Source organism: Sminthopsis crassicaudata, chromosome 1 (assembly GCF_048593235.1).
Source record: "Sminthopsis crassicaudata isolate SCR6 chromosome 1, ASM4859323v1, whole genome shotgun sequence".
Taxonomy (NCBI): Eukaryota; Metazoa; Chordata; class Mammalia; order Dasyuromorphia; family Dasyuridae; genus Sminthopsis; species Sminthopsis crassicaudata.
Genome location: NC_133617.1, coordinates 97,290,347 through 97,311,088, shown reverse-complemented (window position 1 = coordinate 97,311,088; position 20,742 = coordinate 97,290,347). Strand labels below are relative to the sequence as shown.

Here is a 20,742-nt window from a genome sequence, read left to right as displayed (position 1 = left end):
GGGGTTAGAAAAAGAATATGAAACATCTGGTTGGATTCTAATTAGAGTCTTTTATTATCTATTCTTTCTGTTGTCTACTTGTCCTCTAGGGCCCAAATGCGCTAATAATTTCCCACATCATTTGTTTTCCTGTTTAAAGTTTGCATGTGTTGAATTGTAGATGAATTATTGTTTTGTTGTACAAGACACACTCTCAGGAATCTAGAGCCAAATTCCAATGCCCTAGTTAAGTCTTTTTGTTGAATTCTATAATTGATGTTCTTGATTTATCATCTGTTGGTCAATATATTGAGTTAATTACCCCTTAACAACAAAAAAGGTCAGATAATAATCATGCTTCACTCATGCATACATGTATTCATGCACCCATCCAAGTCAACAAGCTTCTATGAAGCACTTAATGTCTATCAGAGATTGTGTAGATATATTCAATAAAACTTCATTGAGTACCCACCATCCAATGTGACTCAGTGGCTAAAAGGTCTAGTTTAGAGCCAGGAATACCTCATTTCAGGTATCCTTTGACACATATCTACAGGGCCATGGATATATCAGTTAATTTCTCAGTGGTCCAGGTAGATCTTCAAAATTATGTTACAGATGAGTCGATGATATGTTTTGGTGGAAGAAGTTTCCATACAGGGAGTTTCCCATACCTGTGAAATCATTGGTCTGCACTCTTGCTTCCTCACTCTTTCCCATCTCAAGTACAATGCACTGTTTGTCCCAGAGGGCAATAATACAAAAATACAAGATGTTCTAAAAGTCCTAGTTCACCCCCAACCAAAAATTAAACTTGAAATACAAAAATTAAAAGGAGAAATCAATAATATTGAAAGTAAAAAAACTATTGAATTAATAAATAAAACCAAGAGTTGGTTTTATGAAAAAGCCAATAAAATAGATAAACCTTTGGTAAATTTGATCAGAAAAAAGAAAGAGGAAAATCAAATTGTTAGTCTTACAAATGAAAAGGGGGATCTTTCCACCAATGAAGAGGAAATTAGAGAAATAATGAGTTACTTTGCCCAACTTTATGCCAATAAATTTGATAACTTAAGTGAAATGGATGACTTCCTCCAAAAATATAGGCTCCCTAGATTAACAGAGGAGGAGATAAATTGCTTAAATAGTCCCATTTCAGAAAAAGAAATAGAACAAGCTATTAATCAACTCCCCAGGAAAAAATCCCCAGGACCAGATGGATTTACATGTGAATTCTACCAAACATTTAAAGAACAATTAGCCCCAATGCTATATAAACTATTTGAAAAAATACGGAATGAAGGAGTCCTACCAAATTCCTTTTATGACACAGACATGGTACTGATGCCTAAACCAGATAGATCGAAAACTGAGAAAGAAAATTATAGACCAATTTCCTTAATGAATATTGATGCTAAAATCTTAAATAAGATATTAGCAAAAAGACTTCAGAAAATCATCTCCAGGATAAAAGTCCTAGTTCAGTTTTAGGCTATACAAGCTGTAAATAAGACATGACTCCCATCCTTAAAAAACAACTATACAGTATAATGGGTAGAGTATCAGACCAGGAATCAGGAGTTCTCACGTTCCTGAGTTTAACTCTTGCCTCAGACACTTACTAGTTGTGTGGTCCTAGGCAAGTTACATACCTAGTTTTTCATCTGTAAAATGAACTGGAGAAGAAAATGGCAAATCTTTCTAATGTCTTTTTCCAAAAGGAGTCACAAAGAGTCATACATGACTGAAAAATGACTTAAGAATAACAACCTGTCCCCAAAGAGAACTAATTGAAGTCTAATTGAAGATCATAAAATGTACAGAGAGATAAATTTAATACAAGATAGAATATAAATCCCATATAAAAACATAGTAGTATTGTAGAATACTAGAAAGAAAGCTGACTGTGATCCTAGACAACACTACTATTGATTGAGTCTTTTATCTTGAAGCAAAATGTTACAATAGAAAGAACACTGATTCGAGAATTAGATGGTCTGGATTCAAATGCTACCTCGAATACCTGCCACCATGTAGTTTTGGAGAAGTCACTTGGCCTCTCTCCCTGGGCTTCAGTTTCCTCACTTATAAAATTAGGAGCTTTGATTAGACGGTCTCTGAAGTCCTTTCTACCTCATATAATTAAAGCATAATGATAAGTTCAGTGAAAAAGAACAAAGAAGTGGCAGACTTATTCTGTCAGCCAGAGAGATACATAAAAGAGATATAATTTGCCTTCATCCTAGAATCTTTTAGAGTAATTTGTTTGTATATTAATAGGAGTGCATAAAGTGAGTTGAAACTGTAGTAGTCACAACTACAGATGTGAAGACAAAAATCACCCATTTAAGCTGAAGATCTTTGTCTTGGTGTAGGTAAATACATTTGGGAGGACTGCTTCCTTTCCTGTCTGTGATGATTCTACCATACAAGTGGAGTGTCTGACTGTGGAACGCCTAGGAGTGAATGTTACTTGGAGGTCCCAGTTAGAGGACATCTCAGCAAACTCTCTTCCTGACTTCCATGATATTGGTATGTTGTCTTCATGGTTTAGTAGTTTTAAGTGATATCATATCTTACGAAATGATCTAAGTTTAGATTTTTTGTTTGTTTTAACGCATAGTGGATAAAGTATCAATCTTAGGAGAAGGAATACTCCCAATGTGGAGTGACTCAAGTGCTAGATAAGTCAGGAAAACCTAAGTTCAAATCCAACCTTAGACATTTAGTAGCTATGTGCCTCTGGACAAGTCATTTATCTATATGCCTCAGTTTCCTCAACTTTAAATTGAAATAATTAAAGTATCTACTTCTCAGGGTTGTTGTGAGATTCAAAGGGATAAATTTCTAAAGTGCTTTGAAGACCTTAAAGTACTATGTAAAGTCAGCCATCAGTGTTATTGTTAATCAATTCAAGTTTTTATTCTGGCAGATACTGTGTGACTTTGGGCCTTAACCTTTCAGTGCTCCTAAATGTTATAGAAGTCATTCCATGGTAATAGAAGAGGTAATAGAAAGGGTTATCTCACTAGGACTTGCCTTTACCAGTAAAATCACATATGGCCCCAAACCAAATAAAGCTCAAAGAAATGAGTATTTAAAAGACTATTAAATGAAATTAAAGACTATGAAATGAGTATTAAAAAGACTATTCTGGTCTCACATTAATTATCTTTACATTATCTTCAACAGCTTCAACAGAGATCTTCCTGATACTTGAATATCCATGGTGGAAAGGGGAAGAGAATAATCATTTATGTTATATATATGTTATATTATATGTAGCACAGATCTAGGAACTGTGCAAGGTGCTTAAAATATTATCTCATTTGATCCTCAAAACAACTCCCAAGAGGGAGATGCTATTATTAAACTCATTTTAGAGTTGAGGAAACTAAGGTAAACTGAGATTAAATGATTTGGCCAGGGTAATACAGCTGTTAAGTGTCTGCTGTTGAATCTGAAATCTGGTCTTCCTGACTCTAGGTCAACTTCCTATCCACTGCATCTCCAGCTGTTTAAAAGTGATGGAAAATGTGCTATTAAGGTGTTTCATTCTATTTTCCAAGTTGTTAGAAAGTTCTTGATAACATTAACATAATTCAACTTCCTTATGAATGAACTTCATTCATTGACCACTGTTCTCTCTACAGAGAAACAGCACAAATCTAATCTCTTTTCCTAATGATAGCCCATTAGAAACCTACTTATGTAGTTTATCTTCTGGACTCTGACTTTGCTATCCACTGTGTAAGCTGTCTTTCCTGACTGGTAAGTACATGTATGCCAAATTAAATTTCTTCTAAGTAACTGACAAAGCTCTAGACTACTTCACTAGAGCATCAACCCCATATTGACACCGATTCATTGGTTAGTAAAAATCACAACTTGTGGCAAGGCTATTGTTCTAGTTTGCTGCCCATATTTTCCCTCTGAGTCACAAGGGTAGCATGAGAAATTTTACCAAACAATTTCCTAAAGTCAAAATACTTTTCCTGTTATACCTCAATTCCTCTAATTATTTGTACTTTTGAGTATGAATTGTTGAAATAGTGTGCGACCTTAAAGATATAGAGAAGAATCTTTCTCAGATTGCAAATGAAGTATTTTAATATCAAATTCCATTGCCCAGGGAGGGTGTCCCTTTAGGACTGAGTCTCACAATGTATAATTTGGTAATTATAAAGCTGAGTACTCTTAAGTATCATATACAGCAACATGGTCTAAATTTAACTGGAATGACTATGTCACTTTAAAGTGCTTTCTGAAATGTAAGCTATTCTGAGTTGTTTTATGACTGCTGTGAGAGCCCAGAGATTAAACAAATTCACTTTATATTCCTGCCTCAGGAATTTTATGGGCTAAATTTTTCTTCAGCCCACATAAAAACAGAATTATAGACTTTTAGAGTTGGACAGGGCTTTAAGACATAGAAGATTAGAATACAGACCAGGGTATTACAGAGCTGGAAGGATTTTTAGAATAAAGTCTTAGAATTGGCATGTTAATATGTAAAATGTCAAATATGAGGGCTAAAAGGGGGCTCAGAATCTAGAATGGAAGACACTGTAGAATGCAGAATGCTAGAGGTAGAATGTAAAAATGTAAAATTTAAAATGTAAGAACTGGAAGAAGCCTTAGAAGATAGATTGTTATAGCCAGAAGGGACTTTTGAATATAGACTGTTAGAATATAGGATACAGAATTTTCAGGATAGAGAAGATCTTAGAAATTAATTAGTGATAGTTCAACTTTCTCATTTTAAGGATGAGAAAATGGAGACTTTCAGATGTCAGTTGGCTTGACTTGGTAATAACTAGTGCCAGAGTTGAAATAAAAATCCGGTCTTCAGATTCTCAATTCAATGTTTTGTTTTGTTTTGTTTTTTTTCCAATATACCACATTGCTTTCCATGTTGTATTCATGGCTTTCTCTTGACCAATTTATAATAAGCACAGTAAATAACTATATTTATATTCTGAAGGAAAAAATAACACTTTAGAGGTACTTTAGATGTTCCCTGTTCATAAGAAAATAAACACTACATGAAAGCTGACCTGTGATAGCCAAAGCTGGAGTCACCAGGGGACATGTTGTGGAGGATGTGGTTTCTTTCTTTGATAGTGACCTTGAAATATTAGCAATGTGCTCAAAATATTGGTAGTTTTTCCTTAATAACTTTCTCTGCCCTTTGTGGGTTGTTAAAAATAGATATAATTTTCCAATGAAAATTCTGACTGTCTATTGCGTTTCCTCCTGCCTCAGTTCATCAACTTTATACAAATTTTATGATCCCATTCACAGTGAATATTCCCTAGAGTCATTTAAAATATTATTCTCCTGCTGAATGAGAAACAGCAGGGTGTGTAGTAGAAATACTAATACTAATACTAATACTAATAATAATAATACAGTTATGGAATACTTTAACATTTTGCAAAGTACCTTTCTTTTAATAATTCTGTAAGTTAAGAAGGAAGAGAACACTGGAGCTGGAATTTAAAGACCTGGTTTTTGGTCCTGGTTCTATAACTTAGTAGTTCTATGAATTTTTAAGTAAATCTCTTCACTAATTTGAAACTGACTCAGTTTCCCTGGCTACAAAATAGAGAAAAATAGATGTGTTATAAATGAGAGAAACATTATTGTAGGAACTTGAAATCTCTACTATATTCAGCCTATGAGGTATTTAAATTTGTGATATCTATGTAGCATATTAACAATTAATGTTGAAAACTTGATACTTCAATTAACTTCTTTTGGGGGGGTTGTTTGTCTTTTGTGTGAGGCAATTTGGGTTAAATGATTTGCCCAGAGTCACACAGCTAGTTAATGTCTGAGACCTGATTTGAACTCAGATATTCCTGATTTCAGCATGTCTGCTGTCCACTGGGTCTTCTAACTGTCCCCCAATCAATTAATTTCTTAAAGACAATATAGCCTTCAGACATAAAAAAAGCCTTGTCTTAGGGTCAATAAAATTTGTGTTCAATCCTTGCATTTGACAAATATTATCTGTGTGATCATGGGTAAATCACCAAAACATTATATTTGAGAGGAGTTATCAATGTGTATTTGGAGAAGGGAGTTTTATACTGAAAATTACCCATATCAGTGATATTACAGATCCAGAGGAACCCACCCCTGCTACATCTCATCCCATGCCTTCTCTGCTCCCTGCTATAAACCCTCCAATTTTCTAATCTTTTTAGATACTTATAGTTTGGCTTTAGAATAATATATAGCTCAGTTCATGCATCATCCTATACATGAAAAATGTTCCCAATATTTTCAACTATTGATTCCCTCTTCCTCAAAATACCTTTTATTGTGGGGCAACTGGGTAGCTCATTGTATCTAACAAAAATCCTGGAGTCAGGAGGGCCTGAGTTCAAATTTGATCCAATAGTATGTCACCCTGGGCAAGTCAAATAACCCTGGGTTGCCTCCAAAAAATTCATTTATATCTATTTTGTAGGCAACTGCATATGCACATATTGCCTTGCCTGATAAAATATGAATTGCTTCATAACAGGGACTGTCTTGTTTTTGTCTTTATAGCCCCAGAACTAGCATTTGTGTGTAGTGTATCTATAGCTTATAAGTGTGATAGTCTGATTGGTTGTCCAAGCAGACTGGTGACTGTTTCCCACTATATCTAGAGTCAATTTGGTGATGGACTAAAAATTATCTTGTCCTAGTGACTTAGGCAACATGAGGTAGTATATAGAACATAGCCCACTTTGGTTTGAATCATGCCTCAGACTATTTATTAGTCATGGAAGGGGGATAATAATAAAATTCCATTACGATGTTGTTATGAATACCAAATAAGGCAAAATGTAAACATCTATAGATTTATAAGGCTACTATAAAGTTGAGAAATTGTATTAGTTTGTTAGCAACACTTCAAATTTTAAAACATCAAGCCTATATTCTTCATCATGGGTTAACTGCACTGCTCAGGATTTAAATGACTTTTCTTCTGGACAGCAAACAAACAAGTAATAAAATGCTGTGACAGGTTTGAACCTCACTCAATAAATGGGGGAAGTTTTGCTTGACAATCATGAAGAAAGGCCTTTCGTGAGGATTTACAAGCTCATGTACTTTCATAAAAATTTTAGGCTCAATATAGATAAAGATAAACTCCCCATTGAACATATCATCTTATAGCCTAAAGCTTCTTCTTTCAATTTATCTACATATGTTAATGGCATTAGCATCCTCCTAATCATCTTGGATCATAACCTTGGATCATCTTGAATTATGATTTTTATCCCTCATCCTGCACTGCAACCAGTAGGCAAATCTACACACATTAATCCTCGTCATTATCATAAAATAGCAAGTTGGTGTAGTAAGTAGTGGATAGTATATCGGTGTGCAATTCCAGACAATTCACTTTACCCTGTTTATTTCAGTTTACTCATCTGTAAAATGAGTTGAAGAAGAAAATGACAAACCATTCCAGCATCTTTGCCAAGAAAACCTGAAATAAGGGGCAATTATCCAATGGGCAAAGCACTGGCCCTTGGTATCAGGAGAAGCTGAGTATCGTACTGTATTCAGATAATTAGTGGCTGTGTGATTCTGGGCAAGTCACCTAAACCAATTGCTTCCCCCACCCCAAAAAAAGAAAACCTCAAATGATGTTGCTACTATCCTTTTTTTCTTTTTTAGATTAAAAACTTCTAATTTCTTTCAATCTATATTCATATTTAACATCTCAGAGCCTCATGCTGTCTGGTCCTCCTTGCTCTCAATATTCTCCAGTTTATCAATGTATTTATTAAAATATGATAACAAAACAAAATATTCCAGACACTGATTAAGGCAAAGAATACAAATCCTATTGCCTCCCTTATATATAGCTGAAGATCAATTTATTATATTAATTTAAGGAGATATTTCATTAGCAACTTTGCTGGTCTAGTTAAAGTATAAATAAAGCAATTCTCTAATGTACAAGTTTAACAATCCTACCAAAAAATGGAAATGAGGTTGGTATAACATGGTCTGTTCTTGATGAAATAATTCATTCTTTGTGATTATGGTTTTTTCTCAGTATTCTCTAATCATTCTTTTTTAAATGCCATTTGAAATTTTACTAGACATCAAAGTGAATTCACTTACAGACTTTATCCTTCTTTGAAAATTAGGACAGTGTTAGCTTTTCTTCAGTGCTGTGGTACTTTTCCAATTCAACGTGATCTTTCAAAGATCACAGAGAGTGCCTTAGCAGTTAGAGAGGCTAACTTTATCTAAATTATTAAGGCTAAATTATCTGGGACAAAGTAAAATAATATCAGTATACACTTGAAAATTTTTGCATCTTGAAAAAATGTAATGTATAATGTTCTTTTTTTATAGCTATGTTTTATACAATTTTGAATCAAGTTAAAAAAGATTTAGACACATTCTGTATTTCATCATGAAACAATACTTTTATTACACTGGATATTTGGTTTCTCTTTGAGTAAAGATCCATTTTCCCACATGTGTGGTTCATTCTTTTCATTTGTGTCCAACTCTTTATGATCTCTTTGGTGTTTGCTTTTTTAAAAAAATCATAATGATAGCTTTTGGTTTTTTCAAAATACAAAAGTGATTTTCAATATTCACTTTTGCAAAACCTTGTTTTCCAAATTTTTGTCCCTTCCTTCCCACCTTCCCCATTCCTTGGACAACAAGTAATCTAATATAGGTTAAACATGTGCAATTCTTCTAAACATATTCCCACATTTATTATGCTGTGCAAGAAAAATCAGATCAAAAGGAAAAAAAATGAGAAAATGAACAAACAATAATACAAAAGGTGAAAATACTATGTTGCTATCCACATTCAGTTTTCACAGTCTTGTGAATATGAATGGCTCTTTCTGTCAGAAGTCTATTGGTACTGTCTTTAATCACTTCATTGTTGAGAAGAACCAAGTCCATCACATTAATGATCATTATATAACATAAATTTTCTTGTTGCTGTGTACAATATACTCTTGGTTCTATTTACTTCACTTAGCATTAGTTCATGTAAGTCTTTCTAAACTTTTCTGAAATCAGCCTGATCATCATTTCTTATAGAACAATAATATTCCATTGTACTCATACACCAGAACTTATTCAGCCATTCCCCAAATAATAAGCATTGACTCAGGTTTTAGTTCCTTGCCACTACAAAAAAGGGCTGCTACACCCATTTTAGCACATATGGGTTCTTTTTTCCCTTTTTTATGATCTCTTGAATATAGATGCAGTAGAGACATTGCTATAATAAAGGGTATACACAGTTTTATAGCCCATTGGGCATAGTCCAAATTGCTCTCCAGAATAGTTGGATCACTTCACAACTCCACCAACAATATATTAGTGTCCCAGTTTTCCCACATGCCCTCTAACATTTATTATCTTTTCCTATCTTCTTAGTCAATCTGAGAGGTGTGAAGTGATATTTCAGAGCAGTCTTAATTTGCATTTCTCTAATCAATTGTGGTTTAGAGCATTTTTTCATATAACTAGAAATAGCTTTAATTTCTCATCTGAAAATTGTCTATTCATGTCCTTTGACCAGTTATCATTTGGGGAATGAATTGTGTACTTATAAATTTGAATCAATTCTCCATATATTTTAGAAATGAAGCCTTTATCAGAAACATTAGATGTAAATCCCCTGCCTTCCCCCCACTCCCGTGCCCAGTTTTCTGCTTCCCTTCTAATTATGGCTGCATTAATTTTGTTTGTACAAACCTTTTTTAATTTAACATAATTAAAATTATTTACTTTGCATTTCATAATCTTCTCTAATTCTTCTTTGGCCATACATTCTTTTCTTCTCCACAGATGTGAGAGACAGACTACCGCTTGTTCTTCTAATTTGCTTACAGCATCACTCTATATGTCTAAATTATGAACCCACTTCAATTTTATCTTGGTATAAGGTTTTAGGTGTTGGTCAATGCTAGTTTTTGCCATACTATTTTCCAGTTTTCCCAGCAATTTTTATCAAATAGTGAGTTCTTATCCTAGAAGCTGGAGTCTTTGAGTTTATCAAATACTAGGTTACTATAATCATTGACTTATGTATTATGAACCTAACATATTCCACTGATCTATTTCTTAGCCAATGCTAAATGTTTTTTATAACTGCTGCTTTACATTGTAGTTTAGGTTCTTGTACAGCTGGTCATCTTTCTAAATGCATTTCTTTTCATTAATTCCCTTGAAATTCTTGACCTTTTGTTCTTTCAGATGAATTTTCTTATTTTTTTTCTGTTCTATAAAGCAATTTCTTAGCAGGTTGATTCGTATGGCACTGAATACATAGATTAATTTAGATAGAATTATCATTTTTATTATATTAGCTTAGTCTACCCATGAGCACTTGCTATTCTGCCAATTTTTAGATCTAACTTTTGGTGTGTGATATGTGTTTTGTAATTGAATTCATATAGTTTCTGGTTTTGTTTTGGCAGGTAGACTTCCAAATATTTTATATTATCTACAATTATTTTAAATGGGATTTTTTTCTATCTCTTGGTATTGGCTTTGTTGGTAACATATAGAAATGCCAATGATTTCTATGGGTTTATTTTATAACTTGCAATTTTGTATTTAGTCAATTTTTTTTTCTGCACCTATTGATATAATCTTATGATTTTGGTTAGTTTGTTTAGTCAATTATGCTAATAGTTTTCCTGATACTGAAGCAGCCCTGCATACCTGGTATAAATCCTACTTGGTCCTAGTGTATTATCCTGGTGATAAGATGCTGTAATCTCTTTTCTAATATTTTATTTAAGATTTTTGCCTTAATGATTATTAGGGAGATTGGTCTATAATTTTCTTTCTCTGTTTTGGCTCTTCCTGGTTTAGGTATCAACACCATATCTGTCTCATAAAAGGAATTTGGTAGAACTCCTTCTATTTTTCCAAATAGTTTGTATAGAAATGGAATTAATTGTTCTAAATGTTTGGTAGGATTCACTTGTAAATCCATTTGGCCATGGAGATTTTTTCTTAGGGAATTCATTAATAGCTTGCTCTATTTCTTTATCTAAAATGAGACTATTTAAATAATTGATTTCCTCCTCTGTTAATCTGGGCAAACTATATATTTTTAAGTACTCATCCATTTCATTTAGATTATTAGATTTATTAACATACAAGTAAGCAAAATAACTCCTAACTATTACCTTAATTTTCTCTATATTGGTGGGAACTCCACTTTTTTCATTTTCTTTCTTTCTTTTTTTTATTTAATTTTTATTTTATTTTATAATTATAACTTTTTTTTTGACAGTACATATGCATGGGTAATTTTTTACAACATTATCCCTTGCACTTACTTCTGTTCAGATTTTTTCCCTTCCTCCCCCAACTCCCTCCCCCAGATGGCAGGCAGTCTTATACATGTTAAATATATTACAATATATTCTAGATACAATATATGTGTGTAGAACCGAATTTCTTGTTGCACAGGAAGAATTGGATTCAGAAGGTAAAAATGACAGTTTACACTCATTTCCCAGTGTTCCTTTTCTGGATGTAGCTGATTCTGTCCATCATTAATCAATTGGACACTTTTTTCATTTTTAATACTGGTACTTTGGTTTTCTTCTTTCCTTTTTTACATTATTCCTTGTACTCCCTTCTGTTCTGAATTTTCCCCTCCTTCCCTCCTCCCTCTCCCCTAATGGCAGGCATTCCCATACATATTAAATATGTTATAGTATATCCTAGGTACAATATATATGTGCAGAACCAAATTTTGTTGTTATTGTTGTTGTTGCAAAGGAAGAATTGGATTCAGAAGGTAAAAATAACCTGGGGAGAAAAACAAAAAAATGCAAACAGTTTATACTCATTTCCAAGTGTTCCTTTTCTGGGTATAGCTGATTCTGTCCATCATTGATCAATTGGAATTGGATTAGCTCTTCTCTATGTTGAAGATAACCACTTCTATCAGAATACATCCTCATATAGTATCATTGTTGAAGTGTATAATGATCTCCTAATTCTGCTCATTTCACTCAGCATCAGTTGATGTAAGTCTCTCCAAACCTCTCTGTATTCATCCTGTTGGTCATTTCTTACAGGACAATAATATTCCATAACATTCATATGCCATAATTTACCCAACCATTCTCCAATTGATGGGCATCCGTTCATTCTCCAGTTTCTAGCCATTACAAAAAGGGCTGCCACAAACATTTTGGCACGTACAGGTCCCTTTCCCTTCTTTAGTATTTCCTTGGGATATAAGATCAGTAGTAGCAGTGCTGGATCAAAGGGTATGCACAGTTTGATAACTTTGGGGGCATAATTCCAGATTGCTCTCTAGAATGGTTGGATTCTTTCTCAACTCCACCAACAATGCATCACTGTCCCAGTTTTCCCACATCCCCTCCAACATTAATCATTATCTGTTCCTGTCATCTTAGCCAATTTGACAGGTGTGTAGTGGTATCTCAGAGTTGTCTTAATTTGCATTTCTCTAATCAGTAGTGATTTGTAACACTTTCATATGAGTGGAAATAGTTTCAATTTCATCCTCTGAGAATTGTCTGTTCATATCCTTTGACCATTTATCAATTGGAGAATGGCTTGATTTCTTTAAATTAGAGTCAATTCTCTGTATATTTTGGAGATGAGGCCTTTATCAGAACCTTTAACTGTAAAAATGTTTTCCCAATTTGTTATTTCCCTTCTAATCTTGTTTGCATTAGTTTTGTTTGTACAAAAGTTTTAATTTGATGTAATCAAAATTTTCTATTTTGTGATCAATAATGATCTCTAGTTCTCCTTTGGTCATAAATTCCTTCCTCCTCCACAAGTCTGAGAGGTAAACTATCCTATGTTCCTCTAATTTATTTATGATCTCATTCTTTATGTCTAAATCATGGACCCATTTTGATCTTATCTTGACATGTGGTGTTAAGTGTGGGTCCATGCCTAGTTTCTGCCATACTAATTTCCAGTTTTCCCAGCAGTTTTTGTCAAATAATGAATTCTTATCCCACAAGTTGGGATCTTTGGGTTTGTCAAACACTAGATTGCTATTTTTATTCACTAGCTTGCCCTGTGAACCTAACTTATTCCACTGATCAACTAGTCTATTTCTTAGCCAATACCAAATGGTTTTGGTGACTGCTGCTTTATAATATAGTTCTAGATCAGGTACAGCTAGACCACCTTCATTTGATTTTTTTTTTCATTAATTCCCTTGAAATTCTCTACCTTTTGTTCTTCCATATGAATTTTGTTGTTATTTTTTCTAGGTCATTAAAATAGTTTCTTGGGAGTCTGATTGGTAAAGCACTAAATAAATAGATTAGTTTAGGGAGTATTGTCATCTTGATTATATTAGCTTGGCCTATCTAAGAGCACTTAATGTCTTTTCAATTATTGAAATCTGACTTTATTTTTGTGGCAAGTGTTTTGTAATTTTGCTCACATAATTCCTGACTTTTCTTTGGTAGATAGATTCCCAAATATTTTATACTATTGACAGTTATTTTGAATGGAATTTCTCTTTGTATTTCTTGCTGTTGGATTGTGTCAGTGATGTATAAAAATGCTGAGGATTTATGTGGATTTATTTTGTATCCTGCAATTTTGCTAAAGTTCTGAATTATTTCTAATAACTTTTTAACAGAGTCTTTGGGGTTCTCTAAGTATACCATCATGTCATCTGCAAAGAGTGATAGTTTGATTTCCTCATTACCTACTCTAATTCCTTGAATCTCTTTCTCAGCTCTTATTGCCAAGGCTAGCATTTCTAGTACTATATTGAATAGTAATGGTGATAGTGGGCAACCTTGTTTCACTCCTGATCTTACTGGGAAAGGTTCCAGTTTATCGCCATTACATATGATATTTACTGATGGTTTTAAATATATGCTCCTTATGATTTTAAGGAATAGTTCATTTATTCCTATACTCTCAAGCGTTTTTAGTAGGAATGGATGTTGGATTTTATCAAATGCTTTTTCTGTATCTATTGAGATGATCTTATGGTTTTTGTTAATTTGGTTATTGATATGGTCGATTATGCTAATAGTTTTCCTAATATTGAACCAACCCTGCATTCCTGGAATAAATCCCACTTGGTCATAGTGTATTATCCTGGGGATGATTTTTTGTAGTCTTTTTGCTAATATTTTATTTAAGATTTTAGCATCAATATTCATTAGGGAGATTGGTCTATAATTTTCTTTCTCTGTTTTCAGCCTATCTGGTTTAGGTATCAGTACCATGTCTGTGTCATAAAAGGAATTTCGTAGGACTCCTTCAATCCCTATTTTTTCAAATAGTTTATATAGCATTGGAGTTAGTTGTTCTTTAAATGTTTGGTAGAATTCACATGTAAATCCATCTGGTCCTGGGGATTTTTTCTTAAGGAGTTGGTTAATAGTTTGTTCTGTTTCTTTTTCTGAAATGGGACTATTTATACTATTTACTTCTTCCTTTATTAACCTGGACAAGCTATAATTTTGAAGGTATTCTTCAACTTCATTTAAGTTATTGAATTTATTGGCATAAAGTTAGGCAAAATAGCTCCTAACTATTGTTTTAATTTCCTCTTCATTAGTGGTGAGTTCTCCCTTTTCATTTTTAAGATTAACAATTTGCTTTGCCTCTTTCCTTTTTTACATCAGATTTATTAAGGGTTTGTCTATTTTGTTGTTTTTTTCATAGAGCCAACTCTTAGTTGTATTAATTAATTCAATAGTTTTTTTTTTTTATTTTCAATTTTATTAATCTCACTTTTATTTTTAGAATTTCAAGTTTCATGTTTGTCTGGTGGGGGGGGGGATTAATTTGTTCCTTTTCTAGAATTTTTAGTTGTAAGCCCAATTCATTAATCTTTTCTTTCTCTATTTTATGCAAGTAGGCCTCTAGAGATATAAAACTTCCCCTTATTTCTGCTTTGGCTGTATCCCACACATTTTGGTATGATGTCTCATTATTGTCATTCTCTTGGGTAAAGTTATTAATTATGTCTATGATTTGCTGTTTCACCCAATCATTCTTTAGTATAAGATTATTTAGTTTCCAATTATTTTTTGGTCTATTTTCCCCTGGCTTTTTAGTGAATGTAATTTTCATTGCATTGGGTTTGAAAAGGATGCCTTTACTATTTCTGCCTAAGTGAATTTGATTTTGAGGTTTTTATGTCCTAATATGTGATCAATTTTTGGATAAGTTCCATGAATTGCTGAGAAGAAAGTGTACTCATTTCTGTCTCCATTTAGCTTTCACCAAAGATCTATCATATCAAACTTTTCTAGTATTTTATTTACCTCTTTGACTTCTTTCTTATTTATTTTGTGGTTTGATTTATCTAATTCTGAGAGTGAAAGGTTGAGATCTCCCACTATTATAGTTTTGCTGTCTATTTCTTCTTGCAGCTCTCTTAATTTCTCTTTCAAGAATTTATATGCAGCACCACTTGGGGTGTATATGTTTAATATTGATACTGCTTCATTATCTATGCTACCTTAGTGCCCTTCCTTATCTCTTTTAATTAGATCAATTTTTGTTTCTGCTTGGTCTGAGATGAGGAAGGCTACCCCTGCTTTTTTGGCTTTACCTGAAGCCTAGTAGATTCTGCTCCACCCTTTTACTTTTATTCTGAATGTATCACCCTGTTTCAGGTGTGTTTCCTGTAAACAACATATAATAGGATTCTGGCTTTTAATCCAGTCTGCTAACTGCTTCCTCTTTATGGTGCAATTTACCCCATTCATATTTATGGTTAGAATGACTAATTCTATATTGCTTGCTATCCTGTTGACCCCTGCTTATGCTCTTCTCCTTTCCTTCCCTCTTACCCTCCTCCCCAATATTAAACTTGTGAGCACTACTTGCTTTTTACAGCCCTCCCTTTTTAGTATCCCTCCCCCATCTTAAAGTTCCTCCCCCTATATTACCCCTTTTCCTCACAATTTCTGTATTCCTTTCCCCTTAGCTTACTCCTTCCCTCCCACTTTTCAATGAAGTGGAAGTTTTACCATAAATCGAATATGTCTATTGATATCTTCTTTCCTTTTTTAAATCAAATTAACCAAAGTTTTATCTATTTTGCTGTTTTTTTTCCCTAAAACCAACTCTTAGTTTTGTTTATTAATTCAATAGTTTTCTTACTTTCAATTTTATTAGTCTCTCCTTTATTTTCAGGATTTCAAACTTGGTGTATAATGGGTGTTTTAATTTTTTTTTCTAATTTTTAAAATTGCATGTCCAATTTCCTTTCTCTATTTTGTTCATGTAAGCATCTAGAGATATAAAATTTTTCCTAAGAACTTTTTTGGCCAAATTCCACAAATGTTGGTATGTTATTTCATTATTATCATTTTCTTGGATGAGATTATTGATTGTTTTTTCTATTTGCTGTTTCACCCATTCATTCTATAGAATTAGATTATTTCATTTACAATTAATTTTTGCTTTATTTTTTGATGGCCCTTTGTTACATGTAATATTTATTACATCCTAGTCTGAAAAGAAGTATTTACTATTTCTGCCTTTCTACATAAGATTGTGAGATTTTTATGCCATAATACATGGTTAATTTTTGTGAAGATTCCATGTACCACTGAGAGAAAAGTATATTCATTTATATCCTTATTCATTTTTCTCTAAAGATCTATCATACATAACTTTTCTAAAATTCTATTCATCTCCTTAAATGCTTTCTTGTTTATTTTATAGTTAGATTTAACTAGTTCTGATAGAAGGTTGAACTCCTCCACTAGTATAGTTTTGCTCTCTTATTTCTTCTTTCAACTCACTTAGCTTCTTTTCTAGAAACTTGAATGCTCTATCACTTAGTGCATATGTTTTTAGTATTACTATTATTTCATTTTCTATGGTACCCTTTAGCAAGGCATAATTTCCTTCCTTATATCTTTTAATTAGAATTATTTTTGCTTTTGCTTGATCTGAGATCAGGATTGCTACACCTGCTTTTTTAAACTTCAGCTGAAGCATGATAGATTCTTCTCCAGCCTTTTATCTTTACTCCATATGTATTTCTCTGCTTTAAATGAGTTTCCTGTAAACAACATATTGTAGGATTTTGGCTTTTAATCCATTCTGCTATCCACTTATGTTTTCTGGGAGATTTCATCCCATTCACATTCATAATTAAAATCACTAACTCTGCATTTTCCATTATCCTCTTTTCCTTAAGTTATACTTTTAACTTTCACCCTTTCCCTCCTTGCTAGTTTTGCTTCTGACCAGCACCTCCTTCAATCTGTCTTCCCTTTTTAGCTTCTTCCCCTTTATTATCCCTTTCTCTTTCTACTTCTCCCCTCCCTTCCATTAGCTTCTTCCTTTTCTTTCCCCTTTGCCCTCCTGCTTCCCTATAGGGGAATCTATACAAATCTAAGTATGTGAGCTATTCCCTCTTTGAGCCAAATCTGAGGAAATTAAGATTGAAACAATGTTCATCCCCTCCTTTCTTTCCTTCATTTGAAATTGGTCTTTTGTGCTTCTTCATGTGATGTAACTTACCCCATTTTATCTAACTTTTCCTCTTCTCCCAGTACAATTTGTATTTTAGCTAAGAGCCTTCCACTAGATACTTTATGTGAGGCCTCTTCCCTTGGGCTGCCTTGGGCCATGTTGGGCACATTTCCCTCCTTGTCAACTGAGATGGACCTTTCCTGAAATCCTGTAAAGATATCTTATGCAGGAAAATTGTTACACTTTAAATATTTGTGCATTCTGTCACTCCAAAATCTGTTCAAGGGCTTGATCTACTGTTGATTCTGAGGGAAGCCAAGAAGAGCTCAAAGTCTTGTCTACTCTCTGCCATGTTGGCTCCTCTCCTCCCCTCACTTAGGGTTTTTTTTTTGGCAAAAATGCTAAAGTGGTTTGCCATTTTCTCCTCCAGCTCATTTTACAGATGAGGAAACTGAAACAGGGTTAAATGACTTGCCCAGCTTCATTTAGCTAGTAAATGTCTGAGGCCATATTTGAACTTTGGAAGATGAATCTTCCCAATTCCAAGCCTAACATTCTAGTCATTACACCACTTAGCAGCTTTATCTTTCCCCATGTCTAATCTTGATTAAAACCCACAATTTTTAAAATGTATCTTAAGACCATGAAGCATGTTTATTTACCTCTACTTGATAATTTTCCTAACCTTTTGTGAGGTATGCCATGTGTAAGGTCATGTTTCAATATTCTAAGTCCCTTAGGGAATTTCTATAGTTCTGAAACAAATTTATCTTCCAACATATCAGTATTTTTATTAGAATTTAATATTCACTCAATAGGGATAAACCTTAAGTCAATTTAAAATAAAAAAAAATCTCCAAAACATTTTTCAGAAACATTTGACACTCTGATAAGGATTTTATAGGCTAGTGATTTTATAAGCTCACCTGAACTAATGATAATGGGTTTGGTGTATCCTTGAAGAAAAAAAAGTGAGTTTTAGCAGTAAAAATTACCTTTTTCCAGTTTTCAGTAATTCTGTCTTTATGTTGTCTTGACTGTCAAGTGTTTTCTTCATGTAATGGGTTAGTAACTTATTTTTAACTGTGTTCCTGATATTCTTCCAACTTGAAATCTACACTCTTACTATAGAGGAATCATTACAAACCTTCCCACTGCCAGGTTTCATGAAGGTCTCTGCTTAGTTTCTGAGGACTACTTAAACTAGTTTTTAGTAGGAATTAATTGATTCTTGGCCTTGTTTTTCATTTTCAGCTATACTTCCCTTTGCTCTTTGGGGAAACTGATCCTGATTAATGGTGGTCTTGAATAACATTCAAAATATTTGACTTTGCTGCACTAATAGTCATTGCAATGTATTCAGGTCATTGATTCATGCTTTTTTTAAAGAGCTACCTATTTTACATGTTTCCTTATTGTAAAATCCATTATTTAAAATCCTAGAATTAAAAACAACCAGAGAACAAAAAGTGTGTGTGTGTGTTGTATGTTTGTGTTTATGTGTGATGAAACACATCACTCATCTGATAGAAAATTTACTAGACTTGGGGAAAGAAGTTCAAATCTCCTGGCTAAGGATGGATGTTACAAATTAGCCTTGTGTTAGAATTACTTGTCCCAAGTCATTTATATACCACTAAATATCTGCTGGCATTCTCTGGTATGTAACTTATTTGGATCTTATGATTGAATTTTAACTCTCTTCTTGCCTCCTTTCTGGGTTTTACCTCTCAGTTACATTTGTCCTATTCTTTTTAAACTAAAGGTCTGATTTCTCTCTTCACTGTTCATTCTATTGTTCCACCTGCTCTGAGCAAGCAGATTTATCTCTTCTTGCATATTGATCACTTCTACAATATACTTAAAACCACAACTCTTATGTTGTATTATGACTTTTAATTCAAGCATCAAAAAATATAGAACACTGTGCTAGGTTCTAGCAGGATATGGGAATGTGGATGTGTGGTGAGTGGTGATGATATGGGAGCAAATTCACTTAGATCACATTTCTGTAGATGCTGAGATTATAGAGTTATAAGAACATAGTCCTGGAAAAGGAATTTGACCCCTGTGTTTCAAGCCATCTATGGCATCAATCTTCTGTGATATGGTAAAACTAGAAGCCAATTACTTTTGTAGGGAGACATCTCATCAACTATCATATGCAGGGCAGGCCTTCTCCCTCAGGCTCATTTCTGGATAATTTTAGAAGTGTTTGAAGTTAGGATAAAGTAAACTGTTTACCCTTGGCTTTATTTACATAGATATTTCTGGCAGAAGCAACTTCAATGGGTTTTGGTTATGCTGCGGTTTTAAATTGGCTTGTAGTAGCATAAATGTATATTTTCTATCTGGGAGCCAACCCAACTGTTGATATAGTGCTTATCTATTTTTTCCAGTAAATGTTTCCAGTCTGACAGCTGGAGAACTTTACTAAATTGTTTAGTTTTAAGGACAATATGGTCTAGCTTAAGGATGGCCAACACAATTATAGATGCACAGAGCCACATGGCATCTAGTCCAACCAGTACCTGACATTAATTAGTGAATCAACCAGCATTTATTAAACATCTACCATATATGTTGAGCTAAGATTCTCTTCTAGGATACCCCTGACAAGTGACTACTCCCTCTGTCTTTGAATACTTCTAATGAGGAAAACTTATTACATCCTGAGGTAACCTATTCTATTTTTAGATAGCTCTAACTATTAGAAAGAATTTCATTTTAACAAGTCAAAATCTGGCTCTATACCACTCCTTTCCATTTTTCTTAGTTCTGCCCTTCAAGACCAATCAGAATAAGATTAATTTTTTCTCTCATATGACAGACTTTCAGTTGCATATATATATATGTACAAAAGTAGGTATTTAATAAATATTTATTCCCTCTCATCCCCTAATATCCTTTCTTCTGTCTAAATATTTTTAACTGGTCCTCATATGGCATAAATTTGTATCTTTTCACCTTTGGGTTTGCCTTCTGGACTTTGTTTCTGTAAAGTCATTTCAGTTGTGTTTGGATCTTTATGATCTAATTTGGGGTTTTCTTGATAAAGGTACTGGAGCAGATTGTCATTTCCTTCTCTGACTCATTTTATAGATGAGGAAAATGAGACAAACAGAATTAGGTGACTTGCCCAGGGACATACAGCTAGTGTCTGAGGCTGGATTTTAATTCAGGAAGATGAATCTTCTTGACTTCAGGCTGAGAGCTCTAGCCAATGCACCCCTTGCTACTTTTTCTTTTAGATGCTCTCCAGATCAACAGTGTCCTTCCTAAAAT

General features: G+C 33.5%; 1 protein-coding gene across 1 annotated transcript in view; it reads left to right on the top strand.

Moving 5' to 3' along the window:
* TG (thyroglobulin) overlaps positions 1-20,742 on the top strand; it is a 375,444-nt gene that overhangs the window by 69,882 nt on the left and 284,820 nt on the right. The window contains 1 exon segment of the mRNA XM_074265101.1: positions 2,361-2,517. Within this exon segment, the coding sequence (XP_074121202.1) occupies positions 2,361-2,517 (157 nt within the window).